Source organism: Onychostruthus taczanowskii, unplaced genomic scaffold (genome assembly GCF_017590055.1).
Source record: "Onychostruthus taczanowskii isolate IOZ18803 unplaced genomic scaffold, ASM1759005v1 scaffold1, whole genome shotgun sequence".
Taxonomy (NCBI): Eukaryota; Metazoa; Chordata; class Aves; order Passeriformes; family Passeridae; genus Onychostruthus; species Onychostruthus taczanowskii.
In genome coordinates, this window is record NW_024496525.1 from 20,514,421 (window position 1) to 20,535,217 (window position 20,797).

The 20,797-nt window shown below is 37.8% G+C and overlaps 1 protein-coding gene across 15 annotated transcripts in view; it reads left to right on the top strand.

Annotated features, from left to right (window-relative positions):
• The window catches only part of NRXN3 (neurexin 3), a 912,175-nt gene that overhangs the window by 800,012 nt on the left and 91,366 nt on the right, over window positions 1–20,797 (top strand). For 4 of the 15 annotated variants that reach the window (XM_041425182.1, XM_041425016.1, XM_041425784.1 and 1 more), the window contains 3 exons: window positions 841–930; window positions 7,212–7,519; window positions 18,067–18,069. In XM_041425182.1, coding sequence (XP_041281116.1) covers window positions 841–930; window positions 7,212–7,519; window positions 18,067–18,069 — 401 coding nt within the window. Of the gene's footprint in view, window positions 1–840; window positions 931–7,211; window positions 7,532–18,066; window positions 18,070–20,797 lie in introns of all 15 variants that reach the window. The other 11 variants (XM_041425103.1, XM_041425269.1, XM_041426110.1 and 8 more) reach the window with 4 other exon arrangements.

Sequence of the window (20,797 nt, forward strand, 5' to 3'; positions counted from 1 at the left end):
AGTGCTTCCTCTTTTCAAATTTTACTTCTTTTTTTTTTTTTTTTTTTTTTTTTTTTTTTTTTTTTTTTTTTTTTTTCTTTTTTTTAAGCATTTGTTTTATTCTGGCAACAGGCCCAATTCTTTGGTAACTGTATAGAAGTTTTCACGTGTCTTTAATAAACAGTGCTTCCTCTTAAAAAATTTTACTTTTTTTTAATTTTTTTTTTTTTTTTTTTTTTTTTTTTTTTTTTTTTTTTTTTTGCTGTTTATCTTTCCATTCTTAGGTGTTTGGATTTTTTTAAACTAATTCTATTAATACTTTGGCATCAATTTGTTATATTTTCTTCTTTTTTTTTTTTTCTGTTTACTGGGTTTCTAGTCCTAACAGGTGTCTTTTACCAGTGCAAGAAGGTTTTTCAAATTACTACTATGTGTTTATGTGACTGACATACTGTGCCATGTCCATATGCAACCAGATCCAGAGTCTGATCAAAATGTCTTAGCTCATGGCACTGAGTTCATGCAAGGTCTCACACTGCAGACAAATTGCACATGCCTTCTAACCAATTTGGATAAACAAATACTCTGAGGAGAATCTGACTTATCTTTTTTTGGTAGGCTTTAATTTCTTTGACCTTCCAGAACCTCAGGCAATTGGATGTATAACTATTCTCCACTCTACTAAAGACAAATCTCTCTCTTTTCAAATATTTATATATAGATATATATATATATGTACACACATGCACACTTATTTATCTATAGCTAAATAAGGTCATAAAAATCCAAAAAAATCTAGGATGTTTTAACCATTTCATTGACTTTACAGATTGTTTTTAAGCTGTTTTTTAAACTTTAAAGGCAACACAGATAGTGAACGGTTCCAAATGGTAAAACAGAAAATCCCCTTCAAATATAACCGACCTGTAGAGGAGTGGCTGCAGGAAAAAGGTAACAGTCATTAAAACTTTCATTTTAAACCCATTTGGTTCTAAACTCTCATTTTTAAAGCCTGCAAATAAATGTTTCTTAAATGATAATCGCCTGCTGCATAAATGACTGTTTTAATTTTCATTATAATTTGTGTCAGCTTCCACCTGCCATATGTTGATAAATCATGCTATAATACATTGCTATTAAAATGCAGTTAAAGGGACGAAATTCTAAGCTTGCTGTAATAGTAATGACAAACAACGAAAAATTCAGGAGATGATTTCTCAAAAAAAAAAAAAAAAAAGCCAAATGAAGAAGAGTGAAGAGCAACAACATGTATTATGGCAATTTAACCACTGCATGATTTTCCTATTTTAATTTGAGCTTGAGCTACATTTATATCTTTTTTATTGTAGTTTTCTTAAAAGATTTTCAAATCTACTTGTTAAACCACTTCCTTTAAGTTGATTTTTCTCATGAGTCTGATTAGCCACTATGGCTATGTATTTCTTAACTGTATTAAGATAATTAAATGATTTTTAAAAATGTTGTAAAGAAAACATTTTTTACCATTTTCATTTGAATTACAGAGAGGGAGACAGAGAAAATTATTGTTCTGTTGCTTTTATGCTATGTCTGGAGTACAGGTTGAACAGTCAAATGATATTTGTCTAAAATAAAGACAAAATTCTTAGTCTGAAGCAGTGCACTTTGTGGGTTTGCCTGGAGTAATTGGCCTCAGTTCAACAAAAAACTTGTTAACATGAATAAGTCCAGATGGTTTGAGTGAAAGTTCTGCATACAGTCCATGACCTTTTGAAATGGGACTTGTGTCAGAACAGTGATTTTTTTTTTTTTTTGGTAAGAAATTTGGAGAGGGAAAAAAAGTATCTTGGATGTAGAAACCCATTTTAAAGCCTGTTGAAGGTAACAGAATAACTTGCTGATTTCAGAAGGCTGTGAGCTAGGCTCTTGGTAATACAGTGGAGTTTAAGTCAGGAAGATCTCTATTAGTAAATGTGGTATTAAAAAACAAAAGCACTGTAACTAACTCCTTGCCTTGAAATCTAGACAAAGCAGAACACAATCTTCTCTTGTTTCCATTTATGAAAGTAGTGCTAATAAAAAGGGGTGACCTTTGAACTCAGGTCTTGCATTTTCTGTGCTGATTTCGACTATGGTTGTTAACGCATTTTCCAGGAAGGAAAGCCAATTTCTTGTAGAACTGGAAAAATATCATTTATGCTCTGTTTCAAATTTCTAACCTCAGCTGAATTAACAATTTGATTTATCCAGTATGAATTAAGGTCAGGAAGGATGTGGCTAAATCCAGTCAAAATATTTTCATGTGAAGGGCCTGATCCTGCAAAGTGTTGTGCGCACTCAGTTCCTATTAACTTCAACGAGAGCTGGCAGTGTTGCTCACTTTTCAGGTTTGGTCTACAAAGGTGTAATGTTTAAAACTAAAGCTAAAGTATTAATGAAAATAAGGCAAAAATATTTGTGTAACCAAAATAGATTTTTTTTTTACCACCAGTATGTCATAAACAGTTAATTCAGCTAAATTGTAAATAAATTTGAAGATAACAATAAACAGAAAATGCTTATTGAGTCTCAGTGGGTTGCCCTATTAATTTACAAGATCAAACTAAAATAGATAAATAAAGTTTAACACTAAAAAGATAATAATTTTGGTAAGTCTGAATTGCTAAAGTCCCTTTAACACTAAAGACAATGATTGCCTCAATTTTGTTAAAACAGATGCATGTCTAATTCCTTGATGCAATTCATGTGCTTGAGAAACCCATCTTTTTTTTTTTTTTTTTTTTCCTTTTGGTTTGGTTGTGGGTTTGTTGGGTTTTTGGGTTTTTTTGGTTTTGGTCTTCCACAAAATCTTTTATTTTATGTCACAGCTTCTACAAGTTTGAGCTTAAAAGCATGCCAAGACACTTTCATTTGTAATCCATCCTGAAGTTTTGAACTGAAGTCTACCTTTTGTGCATATTGATTCTTTGTTAAAAGACAATCACACATGCACTAGAGTCTAAAAGAGACAATATTTGAGTCTTCAGGCACTCTCCAAGCACTGGTTGTGGTCAGGCTAGAAGGATAGGGCTATGTTTTTACAAAAGTGAAAGGAAAATCAGTCTTTCTATTATGTGTCAGGGAATGACATTTTACAGTGTAACACCTGAGACAATATAACTTGGTTCCGTCATTCCAAAGTAGACAGACATTTTCAGCAACTCAGGTACCACTCAAATTAAAAAAATATAAGAATGAATAATGTATGTAGCTGTTCACCAGCCTGCTCATCCATATGGTTGTCCATCTAACAATTAATGTAACATGGAAACCTTCTGTCAGAAGACGTTATAAAGATGGTGAATGAAAGGGTAGCTTCCTGTCAAAATAGAGCAAGACAAACTCATGGATGGAGGAATAGATTAATCAAAGAATCAGCACATAGAATAGCTGTCTTGCCCATGTGAGCTCTTGGCTTGGGTGAGGTAAGATCAAACACTTTTTGACTGATATTGTTGAATGCTATAGATTTGTTCTTCCTTTGGTACTGCTATGTTATTCATAATATGAAATAGTTCATTCTTGGAAAACAAATATAACACATTATCTTTCTGAAGTGGCATCACTATTGGCTTTGAAGGGCTTTTAATTTCTATAAATTAGTTTAAAATAATTTTAAGAGCTCAGGTTTACAGTCTTGAATTGCATGAGTAATAAGCAAAATATTAAATGCTATTAACCTCACTGAGATTATGTATGTGAATATAAAAAGAAGTGTTAATCTTAAATTGTTCAACTTCGGTAGTCAGAAATCCAGCAGATTTCCTTAGCAGAGTACTTGGTGTCTGCTAAGGCACAGATGTTACCTGTTCTGCAATTGGATGAGCTAATAAAGACCCAGAAGCATCTCATCAAAGGGATTGATCCCAGAAGTACTTAATTATTCAAGTCTCTCTTACCTGTAAAGCCTCCTTGATGTAAGTGACTGTACTTTTGAAGCAAGTACTATTAGTATGAATTAGGATTTGCACAATCAGGCCCGAAATCTCTTCTAGTGGTACAGAAAAGTTACACTTCAGATTTCTCTGTGGTATTTTTAATTAGAATTCAGTTTTCCAAATGAAGAAGACAGTGAGAGAGCAAAGAAACAAGAGCCTGAACTATTCAGAATACTTACAAAGCACCTCATAATTTTTCTTTAGTATGACACTAATATAACAGTGGGAAGAATTCTCTGTGGAAAAAAAAAGGACTGCAGAATTGAATTACACACCTAGTAGAATTTACTAATGTAAATAGTTCCTCAATAAAATCCAGTGGCCAGATAAATTTTACTTGGGGGAAGTAAAGGCTTCAGCTAAATTCCATTCGAAGAATGATCAGAAGAGACATATGGTGGCAGAATGCAGTTTATATTCTCTCCAAAGATTTTTCTCATTCCATATTCATTTCCCTGGTGTCTTTACCATGCACATGTACGCCATCTTAGAGCAAAGAACGAGGAATTGCAGGTAGTAGGTGACTGCAACAAGTGATTGTTCTTTTAGCAAACACATTTTTAGTGTGGTTTCCAGCATTAACCATGTGGTGCAGTGCATGAATCCTGATCTGGAAAACCATTTAACAGTGAAGACTCCAAAATACACAATCAAATTTCCATTTTTTTTTTTTTTTTTCTGGAAAAGGGTCACCTCCTTGGTGTATACTTTCTTTCAACATTAGAAGATGCAGATGAAGGCACATAATTTGAGACATGGTCTCTTTTTTTCAGGCCTAATATACTTACTCTTCATTCTTGCGAATAATGCAAGAGATATGACAGACATGTAAAGTTATGCTATGAGCTTGGGTTAGAAGAGTTGATATCCTGAGCTGAGTCATAATCCTCCAGTAAAAGTGAGAGAACCCCTCTCCTGTCCTTGTTTGGGGAGCTCTCCTACTTGGAACAGCAATTGTCCTTTCTTATCACCTTCCACCTTCTTCCCTTTGGCAAAAGATAAAAAAAGTACTAAATTAAGTCAAAGGAAGAAAGGAATGGAAATGCAAATGGAAAACTGACAGTTATCCTCCATCTGTTTTCAGGGATAACATCTCAAGATTAGAGATGTAATAAGTGAAAGTAAAATAAGTCCCTTTACTCATAAGTCCCTTCTTTACTCATCTTACCTCTACTCTTCGGCACTCTTATCATGAGTGAGATGGGAAGAAGGGAACAGTAGCAAGTGGCATGACTGAGTTTGTAGGGGCAGGGGCAATACGGACAGAACTATAGTGCTAGAGGGAGGGAACATATTCAGAGAAGGGAAAATGGCATAGTAAAGTTCTTACAGCATATCCCTTATAAAATCCAAAGCACAACATGACAGAAAAGAAAAGCAAGATCTGAGGATATGGGTATGGGACAGGAGTTTGACCTTCTACAGTGTACAGTGCCATTTCGTCTAACTGAGACAGGAACTGGGCTGAGAGGGATAAATATCTTAACAGATGTTTTTACTGGGCCCTATTTTTGTCATAGACAAGAGTAAAGGCTCTGTTTGCATTCTGAGGATGTGTGGCTTCAGTGCATGTTTATTGATGTTTAATAGACACATGTTGCCTCTGGCAAGTTTAAAACCTCCTGAGATGCAGAACATCGCATCAGGTGTTTCAACACTTTCCAGGGGAAGGATATCCCCCATTTTTATTTCTCATTTCTTCATCAATGCACTTACTCCACCCTGACCAACTCCTGATTTTCCATTTACAAATCTGAGAGTGAAGAGCACAAGGGATGTGCAGCCCACTTCCACATGTCTGTGTGTTACACCTCTCCATATACTGTTGCTAAGTTAGCTAGGGCCCTCTTTGGGGACGGGATCTACTTTCAGATACATTTCTTCTCTTGTCCCCATTCTCTTCCCCATGGTCCATCCTGTCACCATAAGATGATGCTACACCGCATCACCACTTGACTTCGAGACCTGCCACGACGACCAAAATTGGTGAGCTCCCCCATGTATTTTGATCTACACTAACCACTGGCTATGAAGGAATGAGCAGTGGATCATAGGTTGTGCTTTCCTACATGGTGGTATTCTGCACCTCTCATCAGGCTGGACTAGGCAGAAAGTGGCAAGTGAGAACTGGGGAGTGGGATTGGAATTGGAAAACATATTTCAAACTTCATAAAAATGGGAAAGCACAAGATATTTAAATGATGATTGACTTGAAGCTGCATTGATAACTCTTCTGAGCAATGTCCAGTCTGGTTGTCTGCTAATTCAGCAGATTTCGGGTGGCATGCCCCTAATCTTTTGAGGAATAGTGAAATTATATGCACTGTCTTTGCACTTCATGAAGCAATTTATTTCTTAACATGGTCAACGTAGTGCAGCCTGGGACATAAACAGTGTTTATAGAGCAGTCCAGGCTGATGTCAGTGTCCTACAGAACTAGGTAAATTGGCAATTGTTACTAGATTTATTTTTAATAATTGTATTTTTTATTGCATATGATACTGGACCTCTTCTAACACTCAAGATGTGACCTTGACTAAACCACATAACACTACCTACATTTGTATTTCACTGTCTGTAAGAGCGGAGCAAGGCATTCTGGGACTTAACCACTCTGGGGCATTGTTATCCTCGCTATTTCAAAAGCTTTGCTCTTTCAGAGACATCAGAAATGTTTGTGTTCTTTCTTGGGTTTAGATTTGCATGCCTTCACAACACATAGCTTACAGGTGAAAGATCATGACTGATTCTATGATGATACTCCTATTTAATTATTATATTGCTTCATTTTTACCTGATGTTTTACTGTTTTTGAGCCAATCCTTGAAACCTTGGCATTGTTAAAAGTGGCTTTACGAGTCAATCTAATGCATTAACCAAAAATTCCAAGAGGGGGTTTATTTATGGGCTAAGTCTTGCCAGGTACTGCAGTTTGAATTGATAGTACAAAAATAGCCACGTGTTGAAGTCTTATTGTAGTTTAAAATTCATCCAATCCTAAAAGAACAGGTTCAAATTTCTAAAGGTCCTCCAGAGTTTTGATGTGTGAGTGGATGCTGAGGTATAAGGTTTAGTTTTAGGTATTCATACTTCCAGGCTAATCATCCTTATTTATGACTTTTAGGCACCACATTTCCATACTGTTTCTCTATAGTCATCATATGCACTCCCAAGAATGAATCTACTTTTTTGTCCATCACTTCGGGCCAGGGCTCAATGTAGTGTGCAAATTGAAGGAAATGTCTGTCAATAATGTTATTCACCCCCCTTCACTAGGACGACAGTTAACGATCTTCAACACCCAGGCGCAAATAGCCATAGGAGGGAAGGACAGAGGCCGTCTCTTCCAAGGCCAGCTCTCCGGGCTCTATTACAATGGCCTGAAAGTGCTGAACATGGCAGCAGAGAACAACCCCAACATAAAAATCAATGGAAGCGTCCGACTTGTTGGGGAAGTCCCTTCCATCTTGGGAACAACACCCACAACATCGGTGCCACCGGAAATGTCGACTACAGTCATGGAAACCACAACCACAATGGCGACCACTACCACCCGAAAAAATCGTTCACCGCCCAGCATCCAGGTGAGTCAGTTAGTCCTCTCCATTTCCTTCAGTTCTTAATATGTCTTGCTGCTCATTTGTAAGTTCATAGAAGCTATGTTCTCTGAATAATGCTCCATGTAACTCTATTTTTAAAATGTCCTCCTGTGTTGGACACAAGACAAACAGCTGGCTGAATTGTTGTGGCGTAGACATGTAAGAGCAGGAATAGATTTTGCTCCTGATCTAGTGCAATCTGATTTGTGTGAGATTGTCACAGTGTGAACAAGAACAAGGTTTTAACTATGTTTCAAAAGTTCCATATGTGGAGAAATGTATTCTGAAGAGAGTTACGCAGCTTAATGGGAGGTGGGTGTATGGTTATTTATTATTATGACAGGATGATCTGCTGCAATAGTGAAGTACATAATGAGGAAAAAAGCAATGGAGCATTACTTCGATTTGGAGTCATTTTTTATTTCCCTTTTATAGCCTTCCTGCAGAGAATTTTGAAGAAATGCTATCAAGATCAGTTTCTTGCAAAACATAGATGTTCCAACATAGAGCAGTTCCCATCTATTTGGTAAAAATCATTCCTGAATAAAAAATTTAGATTATCTGACTTAATTGTGGCAGTTATTTCAACCCTTAAAATGCAGTGGTTTTGGAACCACTTTTGTGGCAGCCAGAATATGGTACTGATTAGAAATAAACACCTTCAATTGGCTCTCCTTGACTGTGCGAAGAAAAGAATCATTTGACTAATCAATCTGAGCTGTGGATTACTTATTTCAGCAGTATGTTATCATGTTATTGTGTTATCAACTAGAATGAAATGTGTTTTGAAATCATTAGAGAGATGGCGCTACTGGAGGTACTCTAGCTAAGGGTCTCTAAAGTGAGTAAGGGACTGGAGCATTTCTTGTGTGAAGAAAGGCTGAGAGCTGGGACTGTTTATCCTGGAAAAAAGAAGGCTTATGGGGAGATCTTAACTGTGTGTACAAATACCTGAAGGAAGAATGTAAAGATGACAGTGGTACCCAGTGACAGGACCAGAGACAATGGGCACAAACTGAAACACAGGACTTTCCCTCTAATCATTGGGAAACATTTCTAACAGGAGGGTGACTGAACATGGGTGCAGGTTGCCCCAAAAGTTTGTGGGGAGTCTGTGCTGTTAAAATTCAAAAGCCATCTGCACATAGTCCTGGACAGCTGATTCTGCATGATCCTAGTTGATCAGAGGTTTGGATAGATGACCTCCAGAGGTCACTTCCAACCACAGCAATTCTGTGAGGTACGTCTGGCTACAGTGGAATTTACAACTGTAAGAGTAATTAATTCCAAGCTGAGGTTTAACAGTGCCCACTTTGGTACTCTGTAAATCCAGATGGCAACCGGACTGGGATTAATTGAGTTATTAGCCTCAAACACCCAGTAGGTGATTTTATAAAGTTCCAGCTAAATGAGGGGAAATTACCCCCGTTTGGTCACTGTTTGTCATAAACTTTGTGAGAATTTCCTTCTCTGCAGTGACTAGTTCTAATTTGAGAGAAAATATTTGTACAGTTCCATCTCCAGAATGATGAGGTCTGTGGTTCTTATCCTGCCCTCTATAATTTTTAAAGGCAGCAGAACTGTGTTTAGCTATACCAGTGGACAGAAAATGGCACTGGACCTTTATGGGCTGGGTCAAGCTGGAAATGATGCTGGCTTGCCTGAAAAGGAACTCTTTCTGAAAGCTTCCTGCCTAGCCTACGTGGCAGTTCACTCAGCCTACAGAGACCACTGTGTGCTGAAAGAGCATAAAGAAGATTTAATAAAGTGTCAAAGTGCTTCTAAAAACATGGTTAGAGCAGCGATTTCCTGGATACACATGCACCACAACAAATGGCCTCATCTCAGCTGATATTAAAGCAATAACTCTTTGACACTTCATGCTACTCACTGAAAGAAAAATAAAGGTCAATATGTACCTCCATTACAACTTTCTGCATTTCAATATCGTGCCATTTTATCGCTGTTGCAGCAGAGATAGCTGGGCTTTCTTCCTTGTTTTTGGTGGAATTTGATTCTGTCTGCTTAAGTTGCAGTATCTCTGTGGTGAAAGTGAGAAGAAATTGTCTTTTCCTTTTTGGGAAGTATCTCCAGCCACAGTTTTTCAGGTGCCTAATGGTTATTTTATCTAGCTCTTGTTCGACATCACCATCATCAAGCCTGCTTACAATTTTAGATCCAAGTGGTGGAAAAATCTAATAGAGCAAGTTTACTCTTTGAGAAACATAAAATATAGAAACCTATGGCTATGCGAGGTACAAATACAGTTAGTTATTACCTTGTTCCAGATTTCTCTTTTCTGCTCAGAAATAAACAGTTATTCTTTGCTTTCAAGGCTGTTTAAAGTTTAGCCTCTTCTGATTCCAATCAGCACAATTCAAGCACTTTTTGTTCACCTCTTAGATTTGATCATAGGAATCTTTCTGCTTCCTGATATCATACAAAAGGCAATAGCAGGTTGTTTTTCCAATCCTGTTGAAACTTTTTTGTCATCATGATGCATGCCAAAAAGTAGTCAAAGAGTTAGGCTGATGATGGTCTAAGACAAACTGTTTATCAAGTAAATCAATGTTGTCACATTTTTGTGTTTTATTATCCATGTTTCTGTATCCACGTGTGGTATCTTGTTTTATGCTAAGATTGCAGACTCCTTGGGTTCAAAATGTACTTTTTATTTTGCACATGCACATTACTTGGCCCAGAACAGTTCTGGCCAGTAGTATAAATACCTGCATGATACAAATGAAAGTGAAGCATCTAATGTGAAATAGCACAAATCATGGAAAAGAATTACTGTTCTTCCTCTGTTAGGAGTATCTGTGCTACTTGTATTACTCAATTTCATATGTAAGTAATTTAAACTATTCCTTTTTGAAATGCATATAAACCTTGTGCAGAATATCAAGTCAGTAATCACAAAGTGTTACAGAATCCAGAGGAATTTCAGAAGGACTTAGATGTACACGTTACTTGTTAAGAAACTACAGAAGAGCATGATAAGTGCAAAGATATCTTCTGTTTGTAACACACACCAAGACACTTCCTGCAGTTAGGTAGTCTGTGTACTGACAGAAGTATTTTAGAGCACAAAACAGCTGAGTAAAACAGCTGAGAAAATGAAGAGGTTTAGAAATACACAGTACATGTTCAGGTCTATGATATCCATCAACTTTTGAAGATCTCAGACATGGTATATAGTTTTGGACAAACAACCAAGATAAAGGGAATTGAGATAAAAATATTGTTGGGAATAATGCTGAAATTAGCATTTAAAATGTCTATAAATTTATACTAAATTTCTGCAAGGCAGTAAAACTCAAGGCAAAGGAGGACAGCTAGGATTTGAGTGAGAAACAGGTGAGATATATGGCTGTATGCTATACTGCTGAGAATGTTCCTGTGATTAAGAGAAGTAAGTAGGAAGAACTGACTTTTTTTTGCTAACTGAAAATAAGGGAAAGAAAGACGTTTCGACTTGTGTCTGTTTCAGTGAGTTGCAAATGGTGCTTGTGCTCTGCTGCCACAAGAAGAAGCATTGATTTGACTTTCTCATGCATTGAGAAAGGTTTTGTCCTGGATTTAAGTACAGTAAATCTGGAAGTGGCATGTACTAATTTCTTGGTGCCTCTCAGGGCCCTGACACATCAGACTCTCCTGTGATAATATCCGCTCTGAGACTTCTGCTTTGCCATGTTAGCCACAAAGGCCTGAAAGACAAGCTGCTAGCTTTTCTGTGTGGTACAGTAAGGTGCCATGCAGACTGCTTCTGCATGAGAGTCACTGTGCTGAGCCACACCGCATTCTTGCAAGGTTGTCATGCTTCTCACAGGGTTACTTCATTAGTCAGTGGTGCTGGAATCCCTATTTGTCCCTATTTGCTGATTTAAAGAACAACTTCAGTTATTCATGAAATACTTCAGGGATTTTTTTGGTTTGGGAGACCTCTGTAAAAACAGGTTAAAGTGACACTCATTCTCTTGTCTTCTGCTTCCATGGCAACTGCTTAAGTGGTCAGAATTCTCTTTTATGAGTCGCTGTTCAAAGCTTTTTAGGAGACTTTCTGTATGCTTTTATGTGGCTCATTCTGTCTTTGCTTACAGCTGGGTCATTCAGTTTTCAAACAATTTATGCGAAGTTAATTACTAAATCTAGTCTAGAGATCATTCATCGTCATACACATCTTCCATTCCAAACACACTCAGTTCATCAAATCCAAGTGGAGAACCAGGTAATCTGGAATCCCTAGGGCAGGTCCCTGATATGTCTGGCCTATGGCATGGATGGTTGAGGATCCCAAGATCAAAACAGTTATCTGTGAACAAAAGATCAGAACCCTTCTGGGAGGACAGATGAACTTATGCTCTCCATGTGGAACCAGAAACTGTGTGCTCTGTTACTTCTCCAGGGCATGCCTCAACTCCTTGAGATGTGGAAAATGACACCTGCCTAACTGTTCAAACTATAACTTGTAGGTGACAAGAATAATTTACTTGTGGATGTTTTCAGCTATGATCTTAGAGCTGTAGAATGACAATTCATGATTTATTATATGCAGACTGTTCTCTCTAGAGAGCAGAAGAGGGGATCATCCCATTATCTATATGGAGAGTCCAGCCCATTGTCATGGCTTAGAGTAAGGTTCTCAACCTTTATTTTTAACCAATAGGCTTTTCAGCCTTCTAACTGTGTTTTCTGTTGAGTGTCCAATAATTTTGATTAATGTCTTTCTATAACGTGTAGCTCCAGGCTAAATCCTTCCTTACAGTGTATATCACAAAGGAAAATAGCACAGAAGATTTGTCAGTCTAATTAGACTTTCACTGTCAGTAAGACAAATAAAATTGTCTCACCCTTGGTCTTGCCTAGGTACTTTCTTTTACACTCATAGATAATAATTTGGTAGGGAAAGAAATTGGCCTTTAATTTGGTTTTTGCTTCTTATAAGTCACTAGTGACATTTTCATCCCAAGACTGCAAAGCTGTAATGAAAAAACAGCTTTTGATGAGTCTGTGCTTTAAAGACTGACTTCACTGGCTCATTGGCACAGCTGAGAATTACAGAGTCTGGCACTTATCCCTTCGTATCTGCTTCTTCCTCCATTATTTTTTTTTAAAGAGACCAAAGCTCCAAACTTTGTCATGCTTCAGAGTGGAATCCCTTCTCCTGTACTACACTCCTACATTGCTGCAGTGACATTCACAAAATGGCATTTACTTATTCACAGTCACATCTCTTCTGTAAATGGTAACGTGCTTTGAGCAGAGAAAGGAAGTAGAGTATGGAAGCAAGAATTCAAATGTTGAAAATTTTCATGCAGCCTATTGTTCATGTAGATTACATTTACTAATTCAGTGATACCAAATGACCTCTAAATACTTTACAAATATGTTATAAAGAAATAGATTTAGGGCACACTGAAATACAGAATCTTTGGTGTGTAATGTAGTAGCTACCTAACCAGAAACATGGATACGATATGATATGATATTTGATAATGTTCTGTATGGGAAAGGCACAGAAATATTCTCCAAGTTAGTATTAGATGTGCAAGTGGTATGGTGTGTTTAATTTATATTTATTGATGCTGTTTTCAGGATACTCAGATTACCGTTCATATAATCTAAACATTCATATAATCTAAAAGAGAATCTTACATTTTCATGGTCTCATCCACTCTCTGCAGAACAGTTGTGCTGCAGTTCTGAAAGTGCCATAGAGAACCAGTCTTCTAGAAGTGCCATAAGTGATCCACAAGTACAGTGCCCATTCAAAAGAAAAATGTGATTTTGCTGTAATATTATTTTTCCAGCTTGTGCTCCCCAGTGCTGGCAAGTACTGATAATGAAAGTAAACTCAGTCTTGTATTTCTGCTAAGCACAATTACAGTAATAAAGAACATTGTGCTTGTAAAACAGTTCATACATATGCGGGCCTGTGCTGTCATTTGTTGACATTACCAGCAGTGATATTGGAACATTAAACTTAGTAGCCATTTTTGGCTCCAAATGGAGAAGTCTGTCTTATGACTCCAGGGGAGGGGTTTGACTGGATGTGTATGGCAAACTTGAGAGTCACAAGTTGGCATATAGCATAATTTCTCAAAATACAGCTTACACTAATTCTTTGAATAACTTGTTTTTATATAGCAGCATTAGCAAGTAGTCACTTCAGCCACTCCTCTGTGTGTTTTGTTAGGATCCACGCTGCCTTTTTTGTTTCCTCGGTCTAATAGTTTACAGAAGTTCTGGGTTGGCTGATTCGTCTCTAAAAGGGTTGAGATTACATTCCCTTAACTTACAGGCCTGGGCAATCATTTGGGTCTTGCAGCAAAATCTCAGCTGGTGTTTTTGACACATGTACCAAATTCTGTTCTCCTGTCAATTTTAGAAATGAAGATTTGGCCCAGCATCAAAGAGCAAAGGGAGGATAAAAGGGGGCAGGTCTAGCACTTTTCTGGAATTTCAGAACCTTTTTAGATTTTTCTCTGATACTTTGTTTTATCTTGATCAAGAACTATTGAAATTTTTAGTTGCCTTTAGGTGAACAAGCAGCACACCTTTTTCTTGAATAAAAGAATAGGAATCTGAAATAACAGCTGTAGTAGGCTGATGCCTGCCTTCTTCAGGCAGGCAGGCATACATTTCTCAGAAAGTAAAATTAATAACATCAGTATGCATTTTTTCAGAGTGCAGTATTCCTTTATGCATTTAGACCTGTCATGTACCCTGTCAAAAAGGATTCTTGAAAGTCACGTGAAAGATTATTTTCAAAATCTGATTAATACAGTATGGAGGAACTAAAGCTATTCTAGTTGACCATACATTTGATCCCAAGCCAAGTGCAAGAATAGTACGAGTGTGTTGTTCTAGAATGGTTGTGCAGCGACAAGATATGATGAAGAGATCCAATATTGCAAAAGCAACTACTTGGGAACAAATGGAGTAGAATCAGTGATTATGGCTTAAATATAGTTGGAGGATTGGCTCATGTTTTGTTATAGTATATCTGCTCCCTTGCTATTTATATACTTAAGGGAAATGCCTAGAAGCTGCAGACATTGCCAGAAGGCTTCCTGAACATATAGTTCCATTTTATTTGTTTGGTTTGGGTTTTTGTTTTTGTATTTTGTTTTTTTTTTTTTTTTACAGGACTGGCAGAGAGACTTACCTTTCCTAGATCATTCATTTCAGTGAATGCACAGAAATTGGAAACACAACCGTGTTGTTGTGACAGACCTGCTTTCTGAAACCGTCTAATTAATGCCTTGGATTTTCTGCAGAATGATGGTGTTGTTAGCTAACAGAAACAGAAGGATTTCTGCTAGTTTCTTTTTCATCTGTGGGATGAGTTGTCACTGATTTGCAAGATATGTCTGACACAGTATAGCTCATAAAAGTAGTGATTAACAAGACAGGCTATGCAGCCACCAATTCTTTGTCTCCTCCCTTAGATGGCATATGAGTAGGTGGGATGTTGTTAATTTTGATTGAAAAATTGCTTCTATTATATTCTGAAAGATAAGAATGTGTTTCCACAAAATTTCCAAGGAAAAATAAAGCCAAAGGGGTGAAAACCTAGATTTCAGTTCTCCTGGTATTACATAGGATGTAAATGCTTCCCTTTTTTCTTAGAGTGGATTTTTGGAGGAAAAGTTATTATTTGATATTTGGTATTTGTATTTGCATATGAAATATGTTGGTTTTTCACCCTTAAAATGACTAATAAAGGTCCTCTTCCCTAATAATTACTTTTAGAGTTTTTGACTAGTGTTGTATTGCCCATTTTACTGGGTCTCAGATTAGGTGTTCTAAGGAAATTGATTTCTGGGTAAAGACAATTCCCAGGGAATACCAGTAGTTTTATAGGGGGCATGAATAAGAGAGTAGGAAATGTTGAAAATGCTTTAATGGCCAAATGTATCAACGTGGGTACAGAAAAGATGAATGCCGAGGGGCAGATGGCAACTGAGATCCAAAGGATGAGATGCATCTCTCTCACAAAGATATGGGAAAGAACCAGCATGGCTTAGAGGGAGAGTGACCTGGCCCGAACTGGTAGGCTGGTGGTTCTAGGAACTCTATTTTGGGGAAGGAAAGGTTTTAGGGAAAGACAAACTCATACTATACAGCTAGTAACCACTCTTCTACTTTTAGTTTTTGCTTGGTTCCACACTCCATGTCCCCTAAGGATAAAGTCTTTTATTTTTGCCAAACTGTCTGAGACTCAGTTTAGTAGACATTCTGGAAGTGAGGTCTGAGGATCCATGGATTCTTCCATGGCAGTTTGAAGTCAGAAAAGAGCTGGGATCACTCACTTGTACTAAGATAATTTAAAATGCAGCTTTTCCTCTCACTTGCTGCTGTTCTTTTCCCATAACTGTTTCAAAGCAAGAAAACTCAGTGTAAAAATGGTCAGGTCAGGTAAGGATAAAAAAATTATATGTGTTGTGTTCTCCTAACATCCAAGCTATTGCCTTGGTGTCCAAGCCATACACAGAGATTTGCAGAAATAGCTTGAATTTAACTTGGTTATAATATCTCTCTTTTCCTGAAAGATGACCTCCAATGAACGTATAAGGACATGAATGATTTTAATCTGTGGTAACAATGGAGAACCAGTCCCGACTGCCTCCAACAGCATAAATATATAAAATGACAGATTATCCTGCGGCCTCCCTCCCTCCTGCCTGAACACACACATACATTCTCAGTAGCACACAGCAAAATTCAAATTGGACTTTATCTTTTATCTCTTGTCCCAGTGATTAATGCTGCTCTTGCTGGGAGACTAATCAAATGAGGAGAAATATGGAGAAAGAAGTATGTATTTCTTAGATTATTGTTATCAGTGTTATTATTATTCCTTTAATATATTATCCTTCTGTTAGGAGAACTTAATGCAGGAAGCAAGAGGTAAGAGGAAATTTGATGGTGAGAAGATTAATGGGGCAGACCACAGCAAGTGGAACACAAGTGTCTTGCAGAGGGAGGTGAGCTGCCAAGCTGCTTTGGGGTTTCAGTACTTCATCTAGAAAGCTAAAAGTCTGTAGCAGGATGGACACAGGTCCTGAGCCAGGAGCTACTCTTTTCTAATCCTTACTCTATTCATTCAGCATCTGTCAAGAAACCTACTGTGTAAATGGTTCTTTTCTTTCCCTTGTAGTAAAATAAGCGTCCTTGGTCCATCTTGCTACCAAGTTCACAGGCACTGTTCCGATAATATGAATAATACCTTGTAAATTCCATCAGGTGGTGTATTCCCTTTCCCTTCTCCTTGGTTGTTGGCCTAGGTCTTTCATAGTGATATTTAGACCCTGAAGTTCTACTTTAGTTCTAGAGATGTGTAAAGCAGAGAGCAGAAAATTTACTCTGTGCTGTGGTAAAAACAGAAATGGATGTTTTGAATGCATATGACTTAGATTTAAGTAGGAGGCCTGTCGTATGAGTGAGTAGGATTGGATTTCAATTGTCTTGTTTCCTCAGGATCTTAAGAAAAAAGACTTAAAGATGTGGTAATTAAGAGGTCAGACCTTATTTTGTTTTCACTTTGAGCAGAAGAATATAGAAAGGAATACCTGAATTAAAGGAACAGACTTGTCTGGGATCTTCTCAATGTATATGAAACATCTTAAGGGTGGATGTCAAGAGGATGGGGCCAGAATCTTTGGTGCCAGTGACAGGGGAAGGAGCAATAGGCACAAACTGAAACACAGGAAGTTCCATCTGAATAGGAGGAACTTCTTCACTGTGCAGGTGGCAGAGACTGGAATAGGCTTCTCAGAGAGGTTGTGAGATCTCTTTTTCTAGAGATGCTCAAAAATGCATTAATATGATTCTGTGCACCTCCTCAAGGTTAACCTGCTTTAGAAGGGGGGTTGGATGAGATGACTTTCAGAGGTTCCTTCCAAGCCCAGTCATTCTGTGATCTGTGATATCTATACTTTAGAAACATTTTTTGGTAGAGTCAGTATTCCTGGAGACTATTTGATTACTCTTTGCTGTGGATATATTAGCATAATGCCTCAGAGTAGGCTCAAGACTTGCAAATATGTTTAGGGTCCAAATCTTATGCATCATTGTCTTAGCTCCCAATTGATTACATTTAGGCAGCAGTAAATCCTCTTGTTCTCTGCTAAAGCAGTGCCATGTGTATTAAAACTTATATGAGCACTTGGGTTTCTAGTGCCCAGATTTGTAGATTTGTTTCATTGTTATAAACATAACCTTGTTAGAGATATTCATATAAAAGCAAGCTAAAACTGATTCTGCCCTCCTCATACATTCCACTCTTCCCCTCACGTTTGTCCCATATATGTTTACATATACTACTTAAGTTGTATATCTTTGTCTCAACTGCCTAATGTATTGCCATTTACTCTGACACCTGTCAGACTTGCATAATTAATTGTTCTTAAGGTTGTGAGCAATGGCTGTTCAGGTGACTACTGCTGTGACCTGCTTGTCTTGAGATTTAGCAATTAGTGAGAATGAAATTTAGAATATAGATATGGTAGGCAGGTCAGAATATACAGCCTGTTTCTCTGGAGTCACTGAAGGCATCCAGCTTTAAAAGCACTAGGGGAGGATCTGTGCTGCAGAGCTTATGGGCTTCCTCCAGAGCCAGGAGGGCAGCTGGAACCGTTCTGTAACAGAGCTGTGTGTGCTTGCTGGGAATCAGCAGGATTTCCAGCTGCTAGACATAAATAAAAATGCCAAGGTGGAAAGGAAAGATGGATGGGAGGAAGAAGGAGGGTTGTATGTTGTGTATATGCCTCAGAAAGAACCACTGCAGTGGGAGCCTCTCGCATAGAGGACTTCTTCCACCCCCACATCTGACTCATTCTGAGGTACTGTTGCTTGCCTGAAGATGCATAATTCTTTGGTGATCAGATGGCTGATTACACGTTGTCCTTTTTATGGACTCAAGCACAGCAGAGAAATTTCTGCTTGCTTGGCTATAACATTTGTTGCCCTGGCAAGAAGCAAGGACCACTTACAATCTGTTGTGAAAAGGCTTAGTGTCTCTCTGGATGCCTCTCAGCTAATGTCCAATGCTTGCAAGTTGTTTATTTTGTCCTTTCTTAACTGAAGCTGTGGGAATGGTGTTCACATCTGCTCCATGTGATTCCTGGAAGAAAAAAAGGAGGGAAGTTGGCATGAACTGGACAGGAAGATGAGAGCCTGGCAATGGATTGTTAAGGACCAGGATCTGCTATGTTCACTTTGGCCTTAGGAAATGATGTATCAAAAGGAGTGAGTTGTTAAGCCTGCAACCTCTGACTTGTTCTTTTATGATGGTTTGTTACACCATCCAAGACAGGTCTCTGTTTCAGATTCTGAGTCTGAGTTGCTCTCTCCACAGGGTCAGGTTTCCTTTGGCATGGCTTGGGAAGATCTGCTGCTGCAACTCCTGGCAGGCACTTGTGCTCTCCTGCTTCCTATTGTAGTGGTGCATGTGAGGCATCAAAGGCAGCCACAGTTAAATGGCATCAGGGCTTCTACTGTGAGGGGAGAAACAGAGTGAAAAAATGGCAGTGTCATCACCTTTCCCCAAGAGAGTTGAAGACTGAACAAGGCAGAGGGTGTAAATAGCAGTTCAGAACACTGAGGGTTGTTCTAGAAGCAAAGAGAGGGAATAGCACAGGCTGTCTGGCCCTCTGTTTCTGTCAGGTTTGGTCACTCGGAACTTAATATTTCTCTTAATTTAATATTTAAACTTAATATTTCTCTTCTATTCAAACCTGATTTAATGGCAGCTGTAGCTGAAGGTCAAAAGTATTTTGAGATTTCATCTTTTGAGAATTTTTTCCTATGGTAAGCTGTTCTTCCCTTGCTTTTTTGTCTTTCTAAAGCTGGGAGGCAACTTGGTGGCAATGAAAGGTGACTGTGGTTAGGCAGTGTTGTACCCCACTTCTTCCAATAGGACATTACAGAGAAAACAAGAAGGATAATTAATATTATCCATGGGTAGAGCTAAGCTCCATCTGGCAAGTTACATTTGCAGTAACTGTCATATATATTGCCTTGGCATCTGAAAGTTTTGCAGCTCTAGTGCCATCCACCTGCAATGGTCCATTAATTCAGACTAAGGATGTGGGGAGAAATAATTACTATTAATTCAAAACACCTATGTACTTTACCTAGAATTCAGAAATCCATGTGTTTATTTAATCTCTTTGAGACAGAAATTCTCATCTTTTATTAGTATATTTTATTAATATCGTGGATACATTTTGCTGTAGAACTATATGGAGTTTAGACAAGGACTAAATCATAACTTCATCATGTTTCAAGTCAGGGCGTTATTTTCTGAAGTCTTGTGCAAATTCATTTGTATAAGGCAAAGACTTTAGAAGAAAATCACTCCAGACCCCTGCCATTTCTCTTCCCTTTTGATATCCAGGCAGACCCTTTAAAAAAAGGGAAAAAAAAGTGCTTTCTGAAAGAGAGGAAGGCTCTTTTTTATTTTGCAGAAGTAAAACTGAATTAATAACTTGTTTGGGTTTGGTTTTTTTTATCATTCATTGTTTAATTTTTCACTTTTACTTGCATGGAAGTGTGGGTCTGGAAAATAACAATTTCTGACTTGAGTTGTGCAGATAAAAATTATGATAAAAGCCATAATATGAATTATGGCCTCAAAGCTGTCAAAGATGTCAGTGGACAGGAGTGGCCATACTCTCTGTTACTAGAAAAAAATTTCTTTATTGGAAATCTTCATGTAAGAAAATCTGGTGGACAGTTCTAAAACTTACAGAATAATAGAAGTGAGGATATGTTTGTGAACATTGATTTGCCTTCTGAAAATGCAAAGCGATATTTTAACAGAAAATTCACGACACTGAAGAGCGTGATCGTAAGCACATTGTGTCTGTAGTGGGACTGCATTTTTTCTGATCACTGCTTGCAGTCATTGGCCATTTAACCAGATTGTGTTGTTCCAGGTGCCATTTTCGCTCTATTTAAATGTATCTGGCATGACTTTCCTCTGCACAGAGCAGTGAAATTTGGGCTGTAGCCCACGTGGCAGCATTGGAAAGCCAATTTGAACTTGATTGACCTTGTTTGGCATCAGATGCTATGCAAAAGTTCAGCCATTCCTGGTTCTGGATAAAGAATTTGCATTCCTACTTGTGTGTAATTGGGGAAAACTGTTCATTCAGTTGATGCCTTTGACATAGTATTAAGTAGTGGGAATTGACTTAAGTAATCCCTCTGGCCAAATCTTACTGTGTAGGGCTGTGATTCTTTTTTTTGTAGTAA